At 47.4% G+C, this 25,522-nt stretch overlaps 1 protein-coding gene across 1 annotated transcript; it reads right to left on the reverse strand.

Annotated features, from left to right (window-relative positions):
- Nucleotides 1–2,671: 2,671 nt before the first annotated feature.
- On the reverse strand, nucleotides 2,672–22,879 carry GPRC5A (G protein-coupled receptor class C group 5 member A). Its single transcript, XM_004006847.6, has 4 exons — nucleotides 22,752–22,879; nucleotides 8,268–9,196; nucleotides 3,900–3,958; nucleotides 2,672–3,599 (listed from the first exon to the last, which is right to left on the reverse strand). Exons 2-4 carry the CDS (start codon nucleotides 9,187–9,189, stop codon nucleotides 3,507–3,509), a joined length of 1,074 nt encoding a protein of 357 aa, XP_004006896.2. The 5' UTR covers nucleotides 9,190–9,196; nucleotides 22,752–22,879; the 3' UTR covers nucleotides 2,672–3,506.
- Nucleotides 22,880–25,522: the final 2,643 nt, after the last annotated feature.

Here is a 25,522-nt window from a genome sequence, read left to right on the forward strand (position 1 = left end):
TCTGTTTTTCATCTGACAGTGATAGATGAGGGGAAGGTGGCTGAGCTTTATTTCATTATCACCCGTTTAGTTCCAAGGAGATGCCGTCTTGGGTCCCAGCCATCAATCAATTGACATCATTCAAGGACCAGGCTGGGCTCAATTTGCCCATTCTATTTCAGCCCAGGTGGCGATGGAGACCTAGGGGAAGGGCTGTGAAACCCTCTTCTCCAGTCACACACTGATTCTCAGATGTCCCAACCTCCAGTCCCTGGGGTGTCCCTATTAATAAAAGAGTTTAATTATGTGCAGAACACGGACACCTGAAGTCAGATTAGCCTCTGGAAGGGAGGGTGGGGGTTGCAACAATTGCTGCCTGAATGGGGAACATTCTTCCACCACGCTCAAGAAAAAGAACTCAGAGACAGGACGGTCTGCGTGTCCAAACTATCCCTCGGAAGAGAAAGCAGTCTCTAGCGACAAGCGCCATATTCGTGCCCTCTTGTGTTTCTGAAGACAGTGACTTAAGGATGACCCCTGAGGGGCTACAAAGGCCTGGCACATTTTTTCCTTAAAAAGAAAGCAAATCCAGAGTGGTGGCTTCGCCGTCCCGCAGCTCCCTTTGCTTGGCTGACAGGCCACAGACACAGAAGAAAAGTGTGCAGGAGGACGTCCCTGGTGGTCCAGTGGTTAAGACTCAGCTCCCACGGCAGGGGCCACAGGTTCCAACCCTGGTAGGGAAGTCCCACGTGCCTCAAAGTACCGCCAAAAAGGAAAAAAGCTAAATAAGTAAAAATTGTTGAAAAGAGGGAAGGAAATACATATATTTCTTGAGTACCCACACTGATAATATGCATGAAATTATATTGTTTTCTCCTCACAGCAAACCTCACTGGGTTATGGCCTCTTTGGGAAAACTAGAATAACCTAGAAGGGTCCAAATCATCATTTGCAATTCCCCTTTTGTTTTCCTTTGGGTGGGGAGGTTGGCTATTGATTTCTAGTTTCATCCCATTATGATCAGAAAAAAATACCTGTTATGATTTCAATTTTCTACAATTTGTTAATACTAGTTTTGTGGTGTAAGATGTGATCCATCCCAGAGAATGGTCTATGCATACTTAAGAAGAATGTGTATTCTGCTGTTTTGGGGTAGAGTATTTTATAGATAGATATTACATATATATTACATATATTACATGTATATATATATATATATATACACATATGTATATTACATATCGATATTAATATATATTTGGCTACATGTGAGGCAAGTGGGAGCAGTAGCCCGCCAGGCTCCTCTGTCCATGGAATTCTCCAGGCAAAAATAGTGAAGTTGGCAGCCATTTCCTTCTCCAGGGGATCTTTCCAATCCAGGGAGTGAACCCAGGTCTCCTGCACTGCAGGCAGATCTTTATCACCTGAGCCTCCCGGGAAGCCCTACATGTATATATATATATACATATATATTATATGTGTGTGTGTGCGTGTGTGTGTATATATTGAAGCTGGCGCTAGTGGTCAAGAACCTGTCTGCCACTGTAGGAGACATAAGAGATGCGGGTTCAATCCCTGAGTCAGGAAGATCCCCTGGAGAAGGAAATGGCACTCCAGTGTTCTTGCCTGGGAAATCCCATGGACAGAGGAGCCTGGCAGGCTACAGTCCATGGGATCACAAAGAGTCGGACACGACTAAGCAACCAACACACACACACACACGTATTATATATATTACATATATGTATTAATATATATTTGGCCACACTGTGGGGCAAGTGGTAAGTGTGGAGTCTTAACCACTGGACTGCCACAGTGAAGTGAAAGTCACTCAGTCATGTCCAACTCTGAGACCCCACGGACTATTCCATGCATGGAATTCTCCTGGTCAGAATACTGGCATGGGTAGCCTTTCCCTTCTCCAGGGCATCTTCCCAATCCAGGGATTGAACTCAGGTCTTCCACATTGCAGGAAGCTGAGCCACAAGGGAAGCCAGAGAAGCCCCTGTAACTCCCCTTTCCAATACAAAACTGGGCTGACGTTAGTGCAAAGTCATGTGAGAAGCAATCAGCTAAATCTCTGTGAAATGTCCATCTCCCTAATTCAGTGTGTCATTAATTCCCTCCAACCTCACCACACCTCTCCCCACGCTGGGTTTTCTTTGTGATGAGAAGCAGAGCGTCAGGCTTTTGGGTGGTAAATCCTTAACTCAGCAATCGATCTTATAAATGTCATTCAGTTTTTCTTCTTTACCCAAAAGCAATTTTATACTGCCCTACCCAGCAAAGCTGTTTCTGGGATTAAGCAAATGATAATTGTTAGGTAGCCTGTCTTTTCTGAGAGAGATTATGAACTAATTCTATTAGAGAGCTGGATTTAACCCCTCCTACAATTTAACCTCAGATGAAATGCGACACTGGCTTTGAGGTCTCCTCCTGGTCTGACCCTGGCTGCCAAACTCCATTCTGAAGTTGCCACTCCTCTGTTTACTTGGAGCAAAACCTCAGATTCTTGACCCTTCCCAGCTCCCCCCTCACCTTTGTCACTCACCCCTAAAACTGGGCAACACACACTTGTAGACACAAGGAGGAGGAGAGACACGTGGAGAAAGTTCAAGTCCACACCCAGTGGGACCGAACCTTGAACTTCAGCTCCCACATAAAGACAAATGTCAGGCGCCCACGGCTCACATGGCTGTGGCCACACTTTTATTGCATCTGGAGGGAAGAATGGCGAATAACTTATTTTACAAGAAACAACCCCCTGCCCGTGTGTGGACAATACCCACTTCCAGAATGCAGAGGGTGAACACAGGGTACTTCTATTTACAGAGGCTGAGGAGCAAGGGGATGGGAACTCAGAGCAAAACAGCACACATTCTCCTGGCAAAGAGAATTTGGGCTTGTACACCCTGGTGCAGTCTGGAGGGACGGCCCCTGGTGAGGCACAGCAGGGAGGTAAGTCTGAGGACTAATAGCACGTCTGGGAGAGCTGGCGCTAGGGACCCTGGTTAGGCGGCATCACAGAGGTGCGAAAATTTCAGGTGACTCTTAAGCCTGTCCCAGCCAGGCAAGAAGGGAGGTACCAGTAAGTTGGCTTCCAGTGTAGATGTGGGCAGAGTGGGCTGAGAGATGATCCTTTGCTGGTTTTGCTCAGATGTGCAGCTCTGCTCTGAGCCAAGCAATTGGCACAAAGCCAGCCCAGAGTCAGAAGAGTTGGCATCGGAGGCTGAAGAGGTCAGCGTGTGGGTCAGTGACCAGAGCCTCAGTCACGTGTAAAATGGCAGGGATGGTAAGAGTTGCCCTGAGTTGCCCGAGACTCCCACTCGAGAGAAGTAGCCTTGGGATGGGATCAAGGAACAGCCGCAGTGCTGCTGAGAACTGTGGTCCCTGCAGCCCCATCAACCCCAGGACAGAGGATGTGGGAGGAGAGATCTTCCTGTGATGCTCCTGGGAAGACTCAGGACTCAGCCTTCACCTTGTGGACTCCCTGCTGTTTCTGCTGACATCTCACCCATTGGGTCATGTTAACTGACATCTTTCCTTCCTTCGTAGTCACTGTAAGGGCTAACCCGAGTCTGGACACGAGGAATGGAGAAATCCTTTGGGGAATCTCGATTCTGAAAAGGAAGAATTTCGTCTTGTTCAACTCAGTCCACTTCCCGGCCATTTCCATAGCACCTCTTACTCCAACCCAGGCAGGATTCTAACATTCCTCCCCTTTCTTCTCAGTCCTCCCCTGCTCTGTGCTCGGGTCTCGTATCCTAACCTCAAGAGGCAGATTACAGGAAAAGTAGACCCGTCATCCTTTCTAGGTGACATCCAGAGGCCATCAGAGTGGCAATATCATCTATTCCCAAAGGACAGATGCTCCTGGGGCACTAACACTGCCGACAAGAAAGGGGAAAGGGCTCCTTTACCTGTAGCTGGAAATGGGTGGAGTACGGTGCGTAGAGCGTGCTCCCTGTCTCTTCAGTACCTGAAACAGACGGAGAGGAATAGGTAAACATGAGGATCCCCTCCGTTGTGCCCCAATCCGTGCTCACCCCAGGTGCTAAGTCATGCTGCTGCTGCTACTGCTGCTACTGCTAAGTCGCTTCAGTCATGTCCAACTCTGTGCAGCCCCATAGACGGCAGCCCACCAGGCTCCCCCATCCCTGGGATTCTCCAGGCAAGAACACTGGAGTGGGTTGCCATTTCCTTCTCCAATTCATGAAAGTGAAAAGTGAAAGTGAAGTCGCTCAGTCATGTCCGACTCTTAGCGACCCCATTACAGCCCACCAGGCTCCTCCGTCCATGGGGTTTTCCAGGCAAGAGTACTGGAGTGGGGTGCCATTGTGCATATCCATTTAATTCTGTCTCCCTGGGAGACAATCAGGGGTTTTGTTTTGTTTTGTTGTTTGTCTGTTTTTAAAGAGCTCTCTTACTCTCTTTTTAATTCTTTTAATATTGATTTATTCACTTGGCTCCACCAGGTCTTAGCTGCAGTACCTGGGATCTTAGCTCCCTGACGAGGGATTGAACCTGGCCCCCTGCATTGGGGGTGCAGAGTCTTAACCATCAGACCACCAAGGACGTCCTCAATGGTCAGTTTTGTGCCAGAGAAAACTGTCCTCAGGCCTAGGACCAGGCACAGAGTCAGCCCAAAACTGGCTGAATAAATGAACAACCAGCCACGTATAATCACTAGGGAAATGCCTTCCAAAACACCCTCCAGAGGGACATATGCACACCCATGGCTGATTCATGTTGATGTTTGACCCAAAACAACAAAATTTTGTAAAGCAATTATCCTTCAATTAAAAAATAAATTAGGCTCTTTGTCCTAGGCCACTTCAAAAGCACATTTGAAGCTAGTGTTTTCAGGCATAGATCTGACCAGAGGTGTATCTAGAGGGAATTTTACTGAGGATTTATCCACTTCTTTACCTGCCCGACAAGGAAAGGTGGAAGTTCCATGATTTTGTGAAGGGATAGGATCTATGAGCAATCATTTTCTGTTATTTGGGAGAAATCAAAGGGATTTTTTTTTTCATGGACAAGTGGCATAGAAGTTCCAACCAGGGACTGAACCTATGCTACTACAGTGGAGGTCAACCACTGGTCCACCAGGGAAGCCCAAAATCAGAGGGATTTAAACTCAGGAACAGACCGGTAAACACACACATTCATCACAGAAACCATTTAAGGATTCCCTTCCAGTCCAGTGGTCAGGCTCCGCCCTTTCACTGCCGTGGCCCATGTTCCATCCACGGTTGGGGAACCAAGATCTCCCAAGCTGCCCATGCAGGCTTGAGTGCATGCTCAGTCATGGCCAACTCTTCACAGGGCAGATAGATATGCAAACACAATGCAATTTAAAGCAATCCATTTATTTCCCACCAAATTTACCTCTTCAATTTACTCAACAAATACCTAAGCACCTTCGGTATGTGAGATATTGTGAAAAATAGAAGGATTAATCAGAACGATTCCTGCCCTAAGGCTGACACTGGAGAGTTCGGAATATCTGACAGCTACGCAAATAACTCCAAGATGAGACAGACTCTGATAACAGCATCTCAAAGGTCTAGAGCTAGATGGGTGGAGAAAAGACTGAGCGAGACTGGGGAATAGGGACACTGGAAAAGCGAGAGAATAAGGAGGGACATGTCCTCTTTGAATAAAGAGAATAAGGAGGGACAGACAGTCTTTGAACCCAGACAGGCAGACAGAAAAGTGCAGGGAACTTGGTTTGTTGGAACGGAGAGCACAGCTTTGGGGATGGTGGGGTTCCGGCTGTGAAAAGCCTCACCAGTACTGTGTGCTCAGTTGCTCAGTCATGTCTGACTCTTTGTGACCCCGGGGACTGTAGCCCACCAGGCTCCTCTGTCCCTGGGACTTCCCAGGCAAGAATCCTGGAGTGGGTTGCCATTTCCTTCTCCAGGGGGTCTTCCTGACCCAGGGATCAAACCCGCATCTCCTGCGTCTCCTGCATTGGCAGGCGGATCCTTTACCACTCACTGAGCCTCCTGGGAAGCCCACCAAGGATTTGGTAAATGCAGTGGATCCTGGGGAGCCAGCGAGGCATAGAGGCAGGAAAGGGGGTGGGCAGAAAAGTATTTCAGGGAGAGGGAGCTGATAGTGGTCCATGGAGTGAAGGGAAAGGATTAAAGGAAGGCAAGCCAGTTAAGAACCCATAACATGGATTCAGGCATGGGGTGATAGACTGAAGCGTTGGGAATGGACAAGAGGAGATGGGTGGGAAAATATCCCTTCTGCCCTGCCCCCTGGCTCTCCCCCTCCCTTCAGACTTCCCGGGGTACAGGAGAGGAACCAGGGCTACAGAAATAATACCAGCAGGTTGTGTACCATAGGCTCCAAGGGCAGAAAAATTCACTAGCTGGAGCTATGAACCTGGCCTTGGAGGACCCTCCCTCCTATTCCCAACCCTCTCCCCTTCCCTGATTAGGCCCAGAAAGTGAAGTTGCTCAGTCGTGTCCGACTCTTTGTGACCCCATGGACTGCAGCCTACCAGGCTTCTCCATCCATGGGATTTTCCAGGCAACAATACTGGAGTGGGTTACCATTTCCTTCTCCAGGGGATCTTCCCGACCCAGGGATCGAACCTGGGTCTTCTGCATTGGAGGCAGGCACTTTAACCTCTGAGCCACCAGGGAAGCCTGATATAAACTCAAGAGACCAATGCACAGAGGCATACGAAAGTGAAAGTGAAGTCACTCGGTCATGTCTGACTCTTTGCAACCCCACGGACTGTAGCCTACCAGACTTCTCTGTCCATGGGATTTTCCAGGCAAGAATCCTGGAGTGGGTTGCCATTTCCTTCTCCAAGAGGTCTTCCTGACCCAGGGATTGAACCTGGGTCTCCCGCATCGTAGGCAGACGCTTTACCAGCGGAGCCACCAGGGAAGTCTAGAGACTGATATAAACTCAAGAGACTGATGCACAGAGGCATATGAGTAAAGGCTACTTCTGGCTCTTAGTGTAGTCTGGCTGCTCACCATTCCAGACAAGAGCAAAATTCCCTCCCGCAGGCGAGAGACAGGCAAGAAAATGTAGCTCCCCAGGCTACATCGAAATCCTCAGAAACTTTATGGAGATTCCTGCTGGTTTACGAGAAGAGAGTTTTTCCCCCACTTATGCTCTGTGGCCACTGCATGGCTGGGCTTTGTGCACTCAAACCTACAAAAGCAGGGACCTCCCTGGTGGCTCAGCGGTAAAGAATCTGCCTGCCAGTGCAGGAGATGTGGGTTCCACCCCTGACCTGGGAAGGTCCCACATGCCTGGGTGCAACTAAGCCCGTGTGCCACTACTGAGTCAACGCGCGTGGGAGCCTGGAAGCCACCACTACTGAGTCCCCGTGTTGCAACTCCTGAAGCCCAAGTGCCCTAGAGCCCGTGGTCTGCCACAAAAGAAGCCCCTGCAATGAGAAGGCCTTGCGCTCAACTGGAGAGTAGCCGCCACTGGCCAAACCTGAGCCAACAATTAAATAAATATATATTTTTAAAAATCCACAAAGTCTCCACATTTCTATAAAAGTTGCCCAACTGTCTTTTATAAAGGACACCATCATCTCACCCACTTGTCTCTGGGAATTTCTCTAAACACTCCTTTGCCATTCCTTTGCTCCATCTTGTTTTGATTCCGAGAAACCTACATGGTATTGGATAGAAAGTACTAGATAGGGACTTCCTGGTGGTCCAGTAGTCAAGACTTCACCTTCCAATGCAGGGGGTGCACGGGTTCAATCCCTGGTGGGTGAGCTAAGATCCCACATGCCTCGCCGGCAAAAGGCCAAAACATAAAGCAGAAGCAATATTGTAATAAATTCGGTAAAGATTGTAAAAATGGTCTGTGCCTGTGCGCTCAGCCGTGCCTGAATCTGTGACCCCAGGGACTGTAGCCCGCCAGGCTCCTCTGTCCATGGGATTTCCCAGGCAAGAATACTGCAGTGGGTTGCCATTTCCTTCTCCAGGGGATCCCCCTGACCTAGGGGTTGAACGCCCATTTCCTGCACTGCAGGCAGATTGTTTACCGCTGAGCCACCAGGGAAGCCTAAAAATGACCTACATCAAAAACAGAAAAAGTACTAATGACTCCTGAGGCCGGTGCTAGTTCTATTTGTCTCTAACCATCTGGATGATTTTAAGCAAGACCTGAGTTTTGCAGAACTTATGTTTTATCAGGAGCATGTCCTGCATGTTCCCTACAGTACTAATATCTTATGATTTTCTTTTATTCTATCCATTTTTTCCACAAAGGATTCTGCACCCAACCAGGTTCTGTACCTTGAATGATCCCCTCTTGAGAGTAAGCTCTGTTCACCACGCCATAGCTCTGCTTCATAAACTGAGGCTGACAGAAAGCATCCTCCACAGGGTAATCCATGGGGTTCTGTTGCCTTGTGAGCAGCTGAAACTCAGGTGCAATGTAAGCCAATAGGAAAACCCAGCCATTGGCCACCAAGGCTGAACTGAGGATGGTGTCGTCCCACTGGGGGCCGATGGTAGGGACCAAGAGCAGGGTGATCCACGCCACCCAGATGGCAATGGAGAGGATCGTGGCGAGGTAGATATGGGCCCCATGTCTCTTCCAGGCAGTAAAAGATCCCTGGAAGCTGAAAGAGGCCGTGAGGAAGGTCAGCGCCATGAGGAAGAGGACGTAGATGAGCAGCATGACGAAGTCCTCATTGCGCCGTTGGGGGGAAAGCTCAGAGAAGATGTTGGCGTTGGTCCTGTTCATGGTGAGGACCACATACTCGACGGCAATGATGTCCTGCACCAGACTGAAGCCCAGGGCCAGGCCCAGCATCACCAGCATGGAGAGCGGCTGCCTCCCTCGCACCAGCTTCGTCAGGTTGAAGGCGTGAACCAGCAGGCAGGAGAAGCAGAGGGCGAAGAGGACGCCAAAGAGGAAGAACCGCGTGGGCCCCGTGCCGCCGTCGAGTGTGATGAGGAAGGCGAAGGTGAGGCCGAAGACCCCCAGCACACCCAGGAGGAAGAGGAACTGCGTGGGGAGCAGTTTGCGCTTGTTGGAGTCCTGCACCTTGCAGATGAGGGCCAGCAGGGCGATCATGAAGGCCACCGAGGCCACAGCCCCCACGCCGGCCAGCGCCTCTAAGACGATGCCCCAGGCTGCCTTCTTATCACAGAGTCTGTAGTACCTGGGGTCCAGGTCTGAGCGGCAACCAGCAGGGGCTGTTGTGGACATTCTGGCCCTGCAAGAGAGCAAAGCTGGGCTGGGGGTGATTCTCTCCCATAAACTCAGGCACAGAGGACCAGAAACAATTCAGAAACAATTTTGTATATCTAGTCAGGGTTTTTTGGAGAAGGAAATGGCAGGTGAAGCGAAAGTTGCTCAGTCGTGTCCAACTCTTTGCAACCTCATGGACTATACAGTCCATGGAATTCCCCAGGCCAGAATACTGGAGGAGGTAGCCCTTTGCCAACCCAGGGATTGGACCCAGGTGTCCCACAATGCAGGTGGATTCTTTACCAGCTGAGCTACTAGGGAAGCTCAAGGAAATGGCAACCCACTCCAGCATTCTTGCCTGGGAAATTCCATGGACAGAGGAACCTGGTGGGCTACAGTCCATTGAGTCGCAAAGAGCTGGACACAACTGAAGTGACTTAGCACAGGCAGTCAGTGTTTTACCCCTGAATTTACAACATTAGATCAAGCTACTAGCTGTTCTCCACCTCTCATGGCAAATTCTAAAGGCTGATGAAGGGAAAGAACTCCTCATACCTCCCTCCCCGCAATTTAACTATATTAATATTTTCCCTGAAGCCAGGAAACCCAGAACTTTGAATGGAGTATTTGAGCCACATCTCAAGAAATAACGTCGCAAAGAACTTGCCAGGGTTCCTGATATTTTTGACTAGTACTTTCTTAGGAACTGGTGAACATGGAATTCTCTAACCATAAGGCTAATACTTTGTGAATTCCTTGGTGGTTCAGTGGTTAGGACTCCACGCTCTCACTGGCAGGGCCCGAGTTTGATCCCTGGTGAGAGAACTAAGATCCTACAAGCCTTGTGGAGCACCCAAAAACATGAAAAAAAAATAATAATAAAGCTAACACTTGAATCGTATCAACAGTCTCCAGTTTTTCTCTACCTCAGGCCCAGCCATGGATGTTATCTGTAAGCCTCCCAATCTCTCAGACAAGAGAATCATAGGTACTATCTGAGTTATCTGATTTCTCTGCAGAGTGTCAGCCTTCCCCTCTTAACCACTGAGCCCTCATCTTGAGCTCTGCTGCCACACATTATTTTCCTTCCCTAATTAACATTTGTAAGGATGGCACTGCTGATCCCAAAAGAAATGGAACCAGTCTTCCCTGTCATAGGGTTGGCCGTGCTGCATGGCCGTGCAGGATCTTAGTTCTCCAACCAGGAATCGAACCCATGCCCTCAGCAATGAACGTGTGGAGTCCTAACCACTGGACCACCAGGAAAGTCCCCATAGTGAGCTCTTAATTAGCTACTCATAAGGAGGGACATCCTGGATGACACATCCTGGAATGACATCCTGGAAAACAGGAGGCGATCCAACAGAAAATATTACCAATAGCTGATGCTCCTTTGTGGGCTTCCTTGGCGGCTCAGATGGTGGGAAAAAAAAAAAAAAACAAACCTGCCTGCAATGCAGGAGACCCAGGTTCAATCCCTGGGTTGGGAGAGTTCCCCTGGAAAAGGGAATGGCAACTCACTTCAGTATTCTTGCCTGGAAAATCCCATGGACAGAGGAGCCTAATAGCTTCTCAACAGACCTATAATTTTTTTTTTTCTGAATTATTTGACTGTTTTTAAGTTTCTATGACACAATAGAAAGCTTTTGTTTTGTTGTATGCTGTTTATGGAGTTTTTTTTTTTCTTTTTGCTATGTTGCAGGGGTGCTATGTGAGATCTTAGTTCCCTGATTAGGGGTGGACCCCATGTCCCCTGCATTAGAAGCACAGAGTCTTAACTACTGAGCCCCAGGGAAGCCCCTCTAAGCTTCACTTTGTAACCCGGCCATTCATTCAACCAGCACCACTATGTGTCCATCATTCTTCCAGATGACCAGCTGGCAAAGGGGAAACAGACATCAGACATGTTTCTTGCTATAGTAGAAGAAACAGATCTGACCTGCCACTGCCGCATAGCCTTGCCATGGACTCCCCTGGCCAGGGATCTGTCACCTGAACTTCAACCCAGGGATATAACACCCTGGTCATCCCAACCGCATGCAGGGCACACAGCAAAGAATGGGTCACGTCCCACCTCCGCAAGGCAGTGCAGAATAAGACGCAAGTGCACAAAGAAAGGCAGATGAGCTTCAGATACAGGCAACCCCCGATGTACAAGGCCCCCAAAGGTCTGATATGGGTGGTACAGGATGCAGAAGAGGAAGGGCCCGGTCTAGCTCAAGGGCAGCATCCTCAGGGGAAGGGACCAGGTTCCACTTTCTCCTCCCTCACCACCTCCCCGCCTCACTCCTCTCAGAGTAATCATGAGGGCGGCTGCCAGCTGGAAAGGTATTTCTCTCACCCTCCATGCCCCTCCCTGGCACTGCTCCTTCCCCACCCCTCAGGGCAGTGCTGTTGGCTGACAAGTCATTGTTGTCATAATTATCTGATAATTATAAAGGACTCTGAACCAGTTTACTCTGAACTCTCAATCTTGAGAGACTGATGAGGTTTTCCACTAAAGGAACATTCTGGTGCTGCACAGAGGGGTGGTCAAGCAGAGACACCCGGCCCCCAACTTGGACCTCTGAGCCCCTCACTTCTGTGCAGCTATACAGGGAGGGTTTGTGTGCCAGGGCCTCCTGGCACCCACAGACCAAGGTCCAACACAGTAAGCACACAAGGTAGGGGGTCCCCGAAGAAAGAGAACCAGGTATGACTTTCTTAACCTGAGAGAAACCATTTTTAGCCTAAACCATTTTGTGATCTATGCCTGGCCGTAAGACTTGCCCTTGAATAGGTCTCAGCAATTAATGTTTTGTTTTGTTTTGTTTTGGCTACACCTCTCATCATCTGAGATCTTAACTCCCCAACCAAGGATCAAACTCATGCCCCCTGCATTGGAGGCAAGGAGTCTTAACCACTGTACCACCAGGGAAGGCCCCACTAGATCATTTTTAGCCAGATCTCAGATATCATTCTCTACATAGCTGCTTCAGCATACATTTATAAAGGACAAAACTCCTTTTTAACTTAATCCCACTTTAGAAATTAACAATGACACTTTCATGTCAAATAACCAATTAAGGTTCATGGTTCTCAATTCTCTCAAATTGAGAAAATTTGAAAAACTTTTCAAATGAAAACTTCCTGGTAATTTTTTTTTTTAATGTGAGTGACTAATTTTTTGAAACTCTCCTTCCTATTTCACCTCTCAGTCCTCCTCCACCCCTTCCCTAACATGACAGCGATTGCACAATGGGTCTGAAATGTCCCTAGTACTTTACATTTTGTCAGAGGGAAATAAAACTGAACAAACTCACTCACAGCAGATCTGCACTGAGAAGGCACTGGGTCACGCAGGGAAAGGCCCAGATGAGCCGCCAGGATGGAGGCTGGGGAAAGGGACAGGGTTCTGAGGAGCTGAAGTCCTGTAGAAAGCAGGGTTTGAGGAAGAAAAGAGCAGTACCACCATTTGAGAATAGAAACCTCCAGGAGCTAAAGCAACAGCCTTGGAGAAAAACCTGAGGGCTGGAGAGAGAGAAATAAGACTAGAGGTCACGTGGTCATCATTCGTAACCAGAGCCAAGGGCAGAGAGACCTATGGGACTTCCCTGGTGGCCCAGTGGTTAGGACTCCATGCTGTCACTGCCGTGGCCCAGGTTCAATCCCTGGTCAGGGAGCTGAAATCTTGCAAGCTTTACAGCGCAGAAAAAAAAAAAAAGGAAGGGTGGGCAGACAGACCTAGAGTCCGACCAAGAAAGCAGGTGCTCCTACAAAGGCCAAACGAGGCCAAAAAGAGACAATTCACTCTTGGACCTGCTCTGAAGAGGAGGGAAGGTCTCATAACTCATTCTCACAATGGGTCAAGCATGGTTGTATACAACTCACTCGTCTAAGTCTTGCAATCATTTTTTAATATTTATTTTCATTTATTTATTTGGCTGTGCCAGGTCTTAGTTGGGGCACACAGACTCTTTTAGGTGCGGTATGTGGGATCTAGTTCCCTGACCAGGCATTGAACCCGGGCCCCCTGCTTTTCGAGCATGGAGTCTTAGCCACTGGCCCACCAGGGAAGTCCCCGGCTCAGGCTCTCAGAGTCACTCTCTTTGTGGCCAGGGGATGAGCTGTCGCCTGTACACCCTCAGCCCCTGCCTACCTCTCCAGCCTCATGCCTCACCATCCCCATATGTGTGCTTCTCATTATCCTCCCAACAAGCCCCACTATCTCACTTCAAATCTGCCACCCCATCTGTATGGGACATTCTCCCTGACATCCCTCACCTTAGAGGTCCCCTCTTCCAGGATGTTTCCCTGGATGCCCTAGTCCAACGAGAGATTGCTGTTGTTTACTCACTAAGTCATGTCTGACTCTTTGCAACCCCATAGACTGTAGCCTGCCAGGCTCCTCTGTCCACGGAATTCTCCAGGCAAGAATACTGGAGTGGGTTGCCATTTCCTACTCCAGGGGATCTTGCCGACCCAGGGATTGTGTCTCATGCATTAGCAGGCAGATTCTTTACAGCTGAGCCACCAGGAAAGCCCCATGATAAGAGCTACATCCCTTGAATTCCCAGAGAGCCTCCACATCGCCTGCATTTATCACAGAATCCTGTAGTGCCTCTTGGTGAGTCTTCGTCTTCTAAATTCAAAGCCTCCTTAAAGCAGGGATTGAGCTGTTAAAATTCTCTCCCTGACCACTAGCCTTGTGCCTGACGCAGTGAAAATGAACGTCGCTCAGTCGTGTCTGACTCTTTTTGACCCCATGGACTATATGGTCCATGGAATTCTCCAGGCCAGAATACTGCAGTGGGTACCCTTTCCCTTCTCCAGAGGATCTTCCCAACCCAAGGATCAAACCACATTGCAGGTGGATTCTCTACCAGCTGAGCCACCAGGGGAGGGCAAGCACCTAACCAGGATGGATGAGTGAGCGTGTGGATAGAAGTAGAATCTGGTGGGGAGCAGAGCTACTCTTGAGACAGTGGGGTGGGGCGGGTTTCCTCATAAGCCCCCACTGCGTTCATCCCCAGCTCTAACTCCCTCTCACCCATCCTTCTCAGGTGGGTCTGAGGTAGGAGTCTGGCCACAGCTGGGCTACTAAGTGATTCCAGGTGCCTCCTAGTAGCTTGGATCCTGAGTAAGCAGATCCAAGCAGAGGTTTTACTGGAATCCAGTCATTCGCTCCCACCCAATTCTCTGATGACTAAACCCTGCACTATGGAGGGAGATGGTGAGGTTTCAGCATAGCCCCAGACACGAGCAAGGACCTTGAGTCATAAGGGTGAGACCCCCTTCACTTATTACAGCAGCTGAGCCAACCACGCCCATCCAGTAATCCACCAACACCCACAGCCAAGACCCCGACAGCCCTTGTTAAACACTTTTCAGATGAGTCAGTGCATGACCAAAAGGTTAAAAAAATGAAAGACGGAGGAAAGAGATAGGGAAAAGAAAAACCAAAGCGGGGGTTGGGGGGAAAGACGAGAGGGAAGCAGGGAGGGAGGGAGTCCCTAGGCTCTACTGACTCCGATCTTTAGGACAGAGGGGTTTCAGCTGCCTCTCTGTGTGGACACCATCTCCTGGAGCCTCTGTTCTCTCCTCTAAGAAAGGCACCTGGGTGCTAAACTAGGCATTCTGAGCCCATGTCCAGCTCTGCTGTTCATCCCAGAGGGATGAACAATTTGTAGACAATTCCCAAATCTCTTTCTCCCATCCCCTCATCCTGCTTCCTGCCCCATCTCCTGTCATTAAAAGAATGTCTGCCCCAAACTCCTAACCAAACTGCAGACCAGGGCTGGAGGTGAGGTTGAAGGGTCTGAGTACCGCTGCAGGACACCAGGGGAGCACTCGCCTGCCAGACAGAGCTGCAGGGTCAGGACTGACCCAGGAGTGGCCCTGACCGACACAGGCGCTGATGGGGATGCAAGGTCAAATGCCAGCACGTGAAGGGCCTCTCAGGTGCTCCTTTCCAACCTCTGAGACTCCTCCTTTCCCAGAGAGGTGGGGAGGGTGTCTGGAGTTACTTACATCCAGAGTTAGTAGGTTGCCTAGCTGGCTGTATGCGACTCTCCCCAGATTATCTGGGCAGGAATTACCCATGGCCCTGAATTTTGCCCATAGCTGATCTTACGTTCCTCCTTATATGAGATTTATCTCATTCTGTCATCTAAAAAGAAGACATCAGATGGTGAAGACTCCGCCTGCAATGCGCAGGGTTTGATCCCTGCGTTAGGAAGATCCCTTGGAGGAGGAAATGGCAACCCACTCCAGTATTCTTGCCTGGAGAATTCCATGGACAGAGGAGCCTGGCAGGCTACAGTCCACAGGGTCACAAAGAGTCAGACACAACTGAAGCGACTTGGCACAGCACATATATATACATAGGGGCTTCCCAGGTGTTGCTAGTGGTAAAGAACTCACCTGCCAAAGCAGGAGACTTAAGAGATACAGGTTGGATCCCTGGGTCAGGATCACCTGGGAGGCCCCTGTGTGTGTGTGTGTGTGTGTGTGTGTATATATATATGTATATATATATATACATATATATATATATATATATATATGGTCCCTGAGTCAGGAAGATCCCCTGGAGGAGGAAATGGCAACCCACTCCAGTATTCTTGCCTGGAGAATCCCATGGACAGAGGAGCCTGGTGGGCTACAGTCCATGGGGTAACAACTAAAGTAACTTAGCACGCATATATATAACAGGTTCCCTTTTCTGTACACCTGAAACTAACAATACATTGTAAATCAACTACAACTAATCAACTAAAAACAGAAAGAAAAAAAACCTTTCAATAAAAAGAAGAGGATGATAATGACCTCTTAGGATAACTGCCTGGGGAATGATAAAAAATAACTCAAGTGTTTGTTAAGTCAAGCCAAGTCTTCACACCATCCCAGCCAGGCAAATTGGCCATTTTCTAACATTTTAATTTTCTCTCTATTCTGGAATTGCCACATTCCATCAGTAGTAATAACAATAATCAGAATATAAGTATGAATAATGTAAATGGCAACTACTGTTACATATGGAGTCCCCTTAAGAGCCAGACTCGATGCTGAGAGTTTATATGTTTCCATGTGTATTCACTTATTAACATGGTTTTACATCTATTTTCGGAGAAGGCAATGGCACCCCACTCCAGTACTCTTGCCTGGAAAATCCCATGGACAGAGGAGCCTGGTAGGCTGCAGTCCATGGGGTCGCTGAGGGTTGGGGACGACTGAGCGACTTCACTTTCACTTTTCACTTTCCTGCACTGGAGAAGGAAATGGCAACCCACTGCAGTGTTCTTGCCTGGAGAATCCCAAGGACGGGGGAGCCTGGTGGGCTGCCCTCTATGGGGTCGCACAGAGTCAGACACGACTGAAGTGACTTAGCAGCACAGCTATTTTATCATTTAATATTCCTACAGCCCCTCTTGTAGGTGATAAGACTGATTCTTGGAGAGACGAATTTACATACTCAGTGTAACAGGAAGATTATCCCTTTATGAATAGTCTTAATTAGAATTTAATCTTTTGTTTTCATCTCTAAATCACTATTACACTCCCTGAAGCTTTTCTCCCTGACTCCAGCCTCTATTTATTTTCTTATTTTTAATTTTTTAATTGAAGTATAGTTGATTTACAATGTTGTGTTAGTTTCAAGTGTACAGCAAAGTGATTCAGTTATGCATATTTATATTCTTTTTCATATTCTTTTCCATTATGGTTTATTACAGGATACTAAATACAGTACCTTATGCTACACAATAGGACCATCTTGTTTATCCACTCTGTATATAATAATTTGCATCTGCTAACCCCAAACTCCCAATTCATCCCTACCCCAGCCCCACTTCCCTTTTGGCAACCACAAGTCTGTTTAAGCCTCTCTCTATTTAAACAACATCTGACAAGTCTCCAAAGTAAGCAGTTCTGCAATTGGTCAGTCTTCCTGTCAATCAACATTTAAGTGTCTACTTTGTGTCAGGGGCTGTGTTAAGTATACAAATCACTCAGACCCTCAGACTCAGAGTGTGGCCGCTGCCCCAGGACGACCAACAGAGTCACACTGGCACACAAATAAGGGTTACAGAGTGTTTGGGGAATCTTGAGGGCACACGGGAAAGAGTGACCCACTCTCCCTAATGTTTTGTTGTTTTTTTTTTTTTAAAAAAAAGGCTTTAGAGAAGAAACCAGGGAGATGAGGCCAGAGAGATGGGCAAGGAATGGTGGGAGAGTCTTAGGAAGGCAGAATCAATGGAGCTTAGAAACACAGGCTTGTGGGAAGAGATGCCCAGTTTAGATCTATTGACTCTAAGATGAATTGGAGGGATTTCCCTGGAAGTCCAGCGGTTAAGACTCGGCTCCCACTGCAGAAGGCACGGATTCCATTCCTCGATCCCTGGTCAGGGAGGCATCATGTAATCCTCGCAACAGCTCTGTTATTATGTCCCCGTTTTTTATTTTATTGGAGTCTCCTTGATGCACAGTGACGCATTAGTCTCAGGTGTACAGCAAAGTGATTCAGTTGTACATATACATACATTCATGCTTTGTTAGATTCTTTTCTCATATGGGTTAACTCGGAGTATTGAGGAGAGTTCCCCTGTGCTATACAGCAGGTCCTTGTTGGTTATCTCCTGATTCATATCTAGTAGTGTGGGTGTGTTCATGCCAGATTATGCCCCCTTTTTACAGTGCAGAAAACAGAGGTACAGAGACATTAAATAACTTGCCCAAGATCACTGACTTTTAGAAACCCAGGCTCCTAGAAGTTCCCTGGTTGCCTAGTGGTTAGTATTCTGGGTTTTCACTGCCATGGCCCAGGTTCAATCCCAGGTTAGGGAACTGAGATCCCACAAGCCATACAGTGCAACCAAAAAAATAAATAAAAGCCAGGCTCCACGACACCAGGTTGTGCTGACCTCCCTGTGCTCAGACATATGAGTCTGAGGCTCAAGAGATGTTTGGGCTGTGAGCACAAGTGAGGGGTCACAGACGGGTCAGAGCAGGCATTGGAAGGCTGTGGATACCAGATCATACAGAGAGCACATATGGCAGCGAGAGCGCCGAGGACAGAACCCTAGAACATCGTCTCAACCAAGCAGGAATCAGCAGAGGTTGTTCAAAAGAGATTGCCAGCGTTAGTACAAGAAATAAGCCCAGCTGGTCTCCCAGGAGCCAAAGAGCAGCTTCCCAGGGTGGTTGATGGAGTAAGATGCTCCCAGGACAGCAAAGAAGAGAAGACCTGAAATGGACTTTTGGATTTAGGAGTTTTTTAAAAAACGGATCTGCCAGGGGACTTCCCTAGTGATACAGTGGTTAGGACTCCCCCTCCCAATGCAGGGGATGCAGGTTCAACTCCTGGTCGGGAAGCTAAGATCCCACATGCCTCTCGGCCAAAAAAACTGAAACATAAAACCGAAGCAATATTTTAATAAAGTCAATAAAGACTTCAAAAGTGGTCCACATCAAAAACATCTTTTTTTAAAAAAAGCATATCATCTCCTTTTTGTCTATTAAAACAGATTCAGCCTCAATTTGAGCTTCGAGGCTTTTCTCCAAATAGTCCTCCTACTTACTTTATCCAGCCTTCCTAACTCCCATCCTCACATCTATGAAAAACTTCCAAGAGTATTTTCTCTCTGGAAGGGAACTGGGGCTCATCTAAGACCTTCTCTGACAAAGTGGCTCTTTGCCTCACCACATGCATTATTCTCCTTGTCAGAAGGATCCTTCTCCCCCTAATCACAATTCATGTATCATGTTTCTTAGAAATTTGACTCCAAATTTACCTCTACCTTGAGGGTTTTTTAGTTATCAGTCCCATCTCATTCTAAATCTGTGATCTCATTGTAGTTATTAACTATTAACTATTTTTCAGCACTCAAGTCTTTCCATAGATACGTCTTATATTACAGCGGTCCCCAATCTTTTTGGCATCAGGGGCTGGTTTTTTGGAAGACAATTTTTCCATGGACCAATGTGTGGTTGGGGGGTGGTTTCAGGATGATTCAAGTTCATTACATTTATTATACACTTTATTTCTATTACTATTACATCAGTTCCACCTCAGATGATCAGGCATTGGATGCCAGAGGTTGGGGCCCCCTGATACAGTATACATTAATATCAGTGCCAACTCACCTATCAGATAGCAAACTTTTAAGGAAATAGAGCAAATCTATTCGTTGGCATTGCCCTCACTATGTACTCTGCACAGTGGTTGTTGAGCAAATGATTTGCACTGAGTGTGAATAAAACTCAAAGCAAGTTATTCATTAGTAAGTGTGAGTAATGGAAAGGGAAGATTTTGGGAGCTGCATATGTGGTGCTAATCCTTGTGTTTTAGTCTAGGCTGAGTCCTAAGATGAGGGTGGAGTCCCACAGACGTTCCTCTGTACTAGGTGCAGGATTAGCTGTAAATGGAAAGTATCTAAAACAAAATGTCCAGGATCCCCTCTTCCAGGTAAGCCACCTGGATTTGGATGACACAAAAGTGATGCATCATCGCAACAGTATGTGAACAACATCTGAGTAACATCACTGAGTTGAGTTTCTGAGTAGTACCTAGGAGAAAATAAATCATCATTCCCACACAGGCAGAGTCAGACAAGCACTGAGTCGGCCAGAAAGTTCATTTGGGTTTTTCATAAGATCTTACAAAAAAACCTGAATGAACTTTTTTGGCCAACCCAAAATAAGAACAGTGTTCATCCCAATTTCTTCACTTTTGGGGGGTATTATCATATTCCTCTATTCTAAACAATACATGTGAACTTTCGATAAATTACTGAAACATAAAATAAAATACAGGAAACCACTTTTTTTTACTTAATATTTTGAATGAAACTACTAAATATCTTATGCCAAGAATTTAAGGATGTGAAAAGCATCAAGAAAATAGGTGGATAAGATGAAGTCCTCTTCTGGTATACCACCTCAAAGGCACCTTCTTTCAAGTGTTTTATTTCCACATATAAAGGTGATATATTTATGGTCTGAAACTTATCTCTCCTTACAAACCTGTATTTCTAAACCCCGAGAATGGTACTACCAAACACTCAGTGTATCTAAAAATACAATATAGATTATCTAATGTGGGAGAAGAGGGAGAGAGCAGACTATGTGGCCAAAATTAGATGACAATAGCAAGCAACTATTATTACAATAAATGTAAATGGAAAGTTTTTTATTTTGAAAAGACTAAATCAAACCATATTATGCCTATAAGAACCCCACCTAAAACAACAGGATTCAGAAAAGTGGAAAGGAAAGGAAAAATAAGTGCAAAAAAATAGGTTTGTTTAGCAAGTATTATGTATCATGTACAAAGTTAAATAATAGCTTGTTCAAGGTAAGAAAACTGAGAATTGAGTTATTATTATCACACAAAGTTTAGTTAGGGCAAAAAGCTATTACGCTGATGTAAAAACTTTTTTATAATAATTAAGAATGCTCCACATTGAAGATATAACCATCATAAATTTGTATGCAGTGAATAATATACCACCAAAATACATAACATAAAAGCTACCAGGAATACAAAAAGAAATCAAAAGAAATTGATTACAGTTACAGATGACTTTAACACTTCTTTATCACTCCTCAGCAAATGAAATAGAAAAAAAATAAATAGCAATAAGGTAAATTTTTAAAGTGTTCTATGGATACTTTAATCAAAATATACTCTATCTTTATATTTTATTAGATCTCTATGATTAATAATATAATTCAGATCCTCTATATCTGTGATCAGCAAATATTTTCTCTAAAAGGCCAAACAGTAAGTAGTTTAGGCTTTGCAGTCCTTTTGTTTGTAGCCGAAAGCAGCCATAGATGACATATAGACAAAATGAGCATGGCTGAGTTCCAATAAAACTTTATTTACAAAAACAGGCTGTGGGATGTTTTTGGCCAGGAATCTGGTTTACCAACTTCTCTATATGATTTCTTCTATTGAAGTGGTCATGAAATATTTACAAAACAGCATATTTTAGACCACAAAAAATAATCATAACAATAAAGTCTAAAATAAGAAATGCACAGACCATATATTTTGACCACAAGGCAATCAAAATAGGAATATAAGCAGAAACTAACACACCAAACTACTCAGAAAATGCGAAGACTCCTCAAGCAAAATTATTCTTCCATTCATTGTTTTTAAGGACCCAACACATCATTTCCTGCCCATTTCCTCAGCTCAATCTGTAGATTTTTAAAAAACAATGAACCTGACGACAAACCCCCAGAATGAGAATGAGAATAAAACCATAGACAAAATTCTTCTTCACATCCTGCTACCTTCAATTCTCACTAAGGAGTAGAATACAAAAAAGCATACTCCAAAGAGGATGCTCAAAGAGACATATATAGATAGAGAGGGGCTCTCGGCCCTGGCCCTGGGAGGGAGCTTAGGACCCTTTCAAGACCCCTTAGGAGGAACTCACGGTCCAGCTCAGCCTTTTCACAGCTACAAGCCGGCAGAGCTGGGATGAGAAGTCGGGCTTCCTAGCTCAAGGCTAAGAGCACTTCCCAGAGTGTTAGCTCGCTCTGAGTTCCACTCATTCCTATGTGCCCTTGAAGTTCCTATCTACCTCTCCACACCTCGAGGAGCCTGTCTCCCAGATGACACCTCTGTTGACCTTCCCAGTACCAGCACAAAGACCAGAGGACAGAGCTCTGACTCCCATCCTCGCCCCTCCCAGGGGCCGCAAGTAACTCAAGTATTCCCTTCAGGAATGAGTCCACAGCCCTGGCTGATTCAATCAAACCCTTCAGCAGGTGTGGCGTGTACAAACATCAGCCTGGAAACAACTCAGGAATGGAAAGTCCTACAAATTCCTTGAACCTGAGCTGGCTTTCCCTGCCTTCCACCCCCGGGAGGTTCAAGGGGCCATATCCGGCAGTTGGGGGTCATTGCTGAGTCCCATCTGGTTGGTGCCTGAAGGTGGGCTATTACTGGATACTCAAATGGACGTTCAACTCAGGAGTCCAGAGTAACTCAAGGGACAGCAGATGGGAGAATGCTGCAGAGTTGATGGCCACGCTCATGTCACGAGAAGAGGTGGCTTCTAGAATCTACTTCGCAAAATTCAGAAGGGCACACTTATGAAAGGACAAAATAGACGGACATTTCTCAGCATCTGGGTAAACTAGCAGGGGTCACCATCTCCTTCTGCTGCGCACCCTGCCAGTTCCCTGCCATGCCTCTAAGATCGTCCTCCCTCTTTTCTCTTTCCCTAGACCGAGGCCAGAACTTTCACCTGCCGGGCCAGGATTCCAGCTACTCAGTTTGTTCAGTGTATCTGAGCAGGAACTATTTATCCTGATTATCTTTTTGCTCTCTGTCTCTTAGCCTGGGAAGTTCAGGGAGGGTAAAAAAAAAAAAAAAAAATCTGAGTTGAGTTAAACTACAGGAATTCCTTTTCTGGGATTTTTTTCCCCCTCCGAGCCAGCTGCAGTTCATTACCAGGGTTTCTCTCCTCTTGCATCCGTAGCTTCTAACACTCCCTGCGCCCCTCCCCCTACTCCGCAACCCCCACCCCCGAGGATTTCAATCACCGAACCCAACGCTCTCTGGCTCCGTGCGCCTCACTTACCCTGATGCCTCGGCTTTGGCGCGTGAACTTGGCGCTGCTTCGCGCGCGTGGAGGGAGCACTGTAGCCCCTAGAGGTTCTGGGGGAGCCCGTGGGCAGGGATCGCGCCCTCGCGGCGCCGAGCAGTTATAAAGGCGGCAGAGGGAGGAGGGAGCGAGGGGGTGAGCAGAGGGACAAGGGGCGGGAGAGGGTCAGGGGGAGAGGACACGCCCATTCCAGTTCCACGGCACTGCACGCTGTTATGAAAATAAAGTCCCCGGGCCAGGGCATGAGCCAAAAGCCGCCTGACGTCAGCGGCACAGTCACCCTTGGAATGGGTGGTGGTGGTGGTGGGAGGGGAGACCCAGAGCACCCACTCCGCTCCGCGTGCGTCGGGACGTCCCAGGGCATAGGGTAAAGGAAGGGGCCAGAGAGCAGATGCTCCCTATCCGTTTGACCAGCTGTCACCTCCAGGAGGGAGCCATCCCCGCCCTCCCGCCGGGCGCTCCAGTCCGCCCAGGACACAGGCTGGATAGTTCGCAAGCCCCATGTGATTCCTGGGTACCCTGGGAAGCCAGGCCAGGGAAAGGAACTGGCCAGCGCCTGAGTGCTCCGCTGTGGCAGTCAAGGCTGAGGGAGGCCAAGAGAAATATCCAGCTCTGCATGGCAACTCCCCCAGTCAGAACTGTCCCCAGACCCACCAGTGCTGCCCGATGGCGGAGAGAGGGAGAGGACAGGTCCTTAGGTCTTCATTTCCTCACTAACCCCTCTTAGAGCCTTGACAACGCAGGTGGAAGAGAATGGATGCCAGATAAAATTATGAAATAAAGGAATCTGCCTTTCCGTCTGGTTCCCTCTCCCTCCACTGCCCACTGCTCCACCACTGAAACCTGCTTTTATTGACTCGTCAAACAATCCCTGAGTGGCTGCCTCCTGGGTGCCAGCCTCCGGTAAGGCTCTACCCCACTGCCATGTAAGAGAGGGAGCTGGGTGCATTTAAGGTGCTGGTTAGTTAGCACACCCGGTCAGCACACCTGGGGTACTATGCATGTAAGCGAACTGAACAGGGAAGGTCTAGGACTCCCCAACTTTTTCCTCACGTCTCCTGGCACCCCAACTTTCCAGTTTTGTTTTGTTTTTTTAAGTTTTTATTGAATTTGTTACAACAGTGCTTCTGGTTTGCTTTTTGTTTTGCCCCTGCCAGGAGGCATGTGGGATCTTAGCTCCTGGGCCAGGAATTGAACCCACACCTGCTGCACTGGAAGGCAAAGTCTCAACCACTGAACCCCCAGGGAAGTCCCTCCAGAGGCTTTTTAAAGCTGGTATTTTGGAGACAGTGACTCCAGCTTTGTAAGTTTTTATTTCTCTCTCAAGAGACCACAGCCAACATATAGCATCTTGGAAGACTTCCCTTGAGGCCTGCAGCTCAAAGGTCTAAGTCCACGGGCTCCTCTCCCAGGCTCCTAGGCCTGCACACGCGCTTGTGAATGTGTGTGTATGTGTGTGTGTCTGTGATTGTCAGGGACTGGAAGTGACAGCCCTTTTTAGCCTGTGCTCTCTGCTAAAGCAGGTCTTCTCTCTGGACCTCAGTTTTCTCATCTGTTAAAGGAGGAAGTTGAAGTGGCTCATCCTTGTCATGTGTATATGTCATTCAAGCCACAAAGGTCAGCCACAGGTATAATTTAAACTTTCTAGCAGCCAGCCACATTAAAAGAAATAAAAAGAGGGGAATTAATTTTAATGATGTATTTTATTTAACCCAAGAGATCCCAGACATTGTCATTTCAACATGTAATCGACATTTTTAAAAAATGTATTAATGAGCTGCTTTACAGCCTTATTTCAAACTATGTTCTCAAAAGTGCAATATTTTATACTTTCAGTCCTGGCCTAATTGAACCAGCTCCAGTTCCAGTACTCAAAAGCCCTGGGCTGGTGGTCTCTAAGGGAACTTCGGGCACCAGCATTTTAGGGGTCTGGATCACCAAGGTTGGGATGAGGTTCATGACACCAAGAAAAAGATATCAAGTTGACAGAGGGGGTAAAAGCAGAGGGGGGGTCATGACTTTGAGGGTTCCCTATCCCCAACATCCTGCGATCCCCAACTCCCACAAGAAATTCTGGGAAAACTAATGAGAAAAGCGTGAGTGCTTTTTCTTTTTCCTGTTGCTCCTGGCTGGCTGGCTGGCAGACCTGGGGCTGCCTCCAGGGGAGCCTTGTGGACATGCCTGTTTGGAAACGCTGCCCTTGGTCGCTGGTGCCCATCAGTCTCCACACTTCTGTTTACTGCAGATTGCCCCCCTAGTCCTCTAAGTGTTCTCCCTTTTTTTTTTTCTCTAATAGTGTCTTGTGTTTATTTTTCTGGAATCTTCCCTGGTGACTCAGACGGTAAAGAGTCTGTCTGCAATGCAGGAGGCCCGAGTTCAATCCCTGGGTTGGGAAGATCCTCTAGAGAAGGAAATGGCAGCCCACTCCAGTATTCTTGCCTGGAAAAATCTCATGGACAGAGGAGCCTGTCGGGCTATAGTCTATTGGGTCACAAAGAGTCGGACATAACTGAGCGACTAGCATGCACAGTGTCTTGTTTTTTTCATATTTATTTATTTATTTGGCTGCACTGGATCTTAGTTGCGACATATGGGATCTTGTCCCCTGACCAGAAATCAAACCCTGGCCCCCCTGCATTGGGAGTGCTGAGTCTTAGCCTCTGGACCACCAGGGAAATCACAACACTCTCTCTTCTAGCCTCCTTTTCTCTTCCCATGTGTACCCAGTCACTCAGTCTGGTCTCTTT

The sequence above is a fragment of the Ovis aries genome, chromosome 3, assembly GCF_016772045.2.
Source record: "Ovis aries strain OAR_USU_Benz2616 breed Rambouillet chromosome 3, ARS-UI_Ramb_v3.0, whole genome shotgun sequence".
NCBI classification, from domain to species: domain Eukaryota; kingdom Metazoa; phylum Chordata; class Mammalia; order Artiodactyla; family Bovidae; genus Ovis; species Ovis aries.

Coding starts and splice junctions, on each gene's coding strand:
- GPRC5A (XM_004006847.6), bottom strand. CDS start 9,189: ATGTCCACAACAGCCCCTGCTGGTTGCCGCTCAGACCTGGACCCCAGG. Junction 3,959..8,267: donor TCAAGAGGGGATCATTCAAG/GTACAGAACCTG, acceptor CGTCTGTTTCAG/GTACTGAAGAGACAGGGAGC. Junction 3,600..3,899: donor CCACCCATTTCCAGCTACAG/GTAAAGGAGCCC, acceptor CTTCCTTTTCAG/AATCGAGATTCCCCAAAGGA.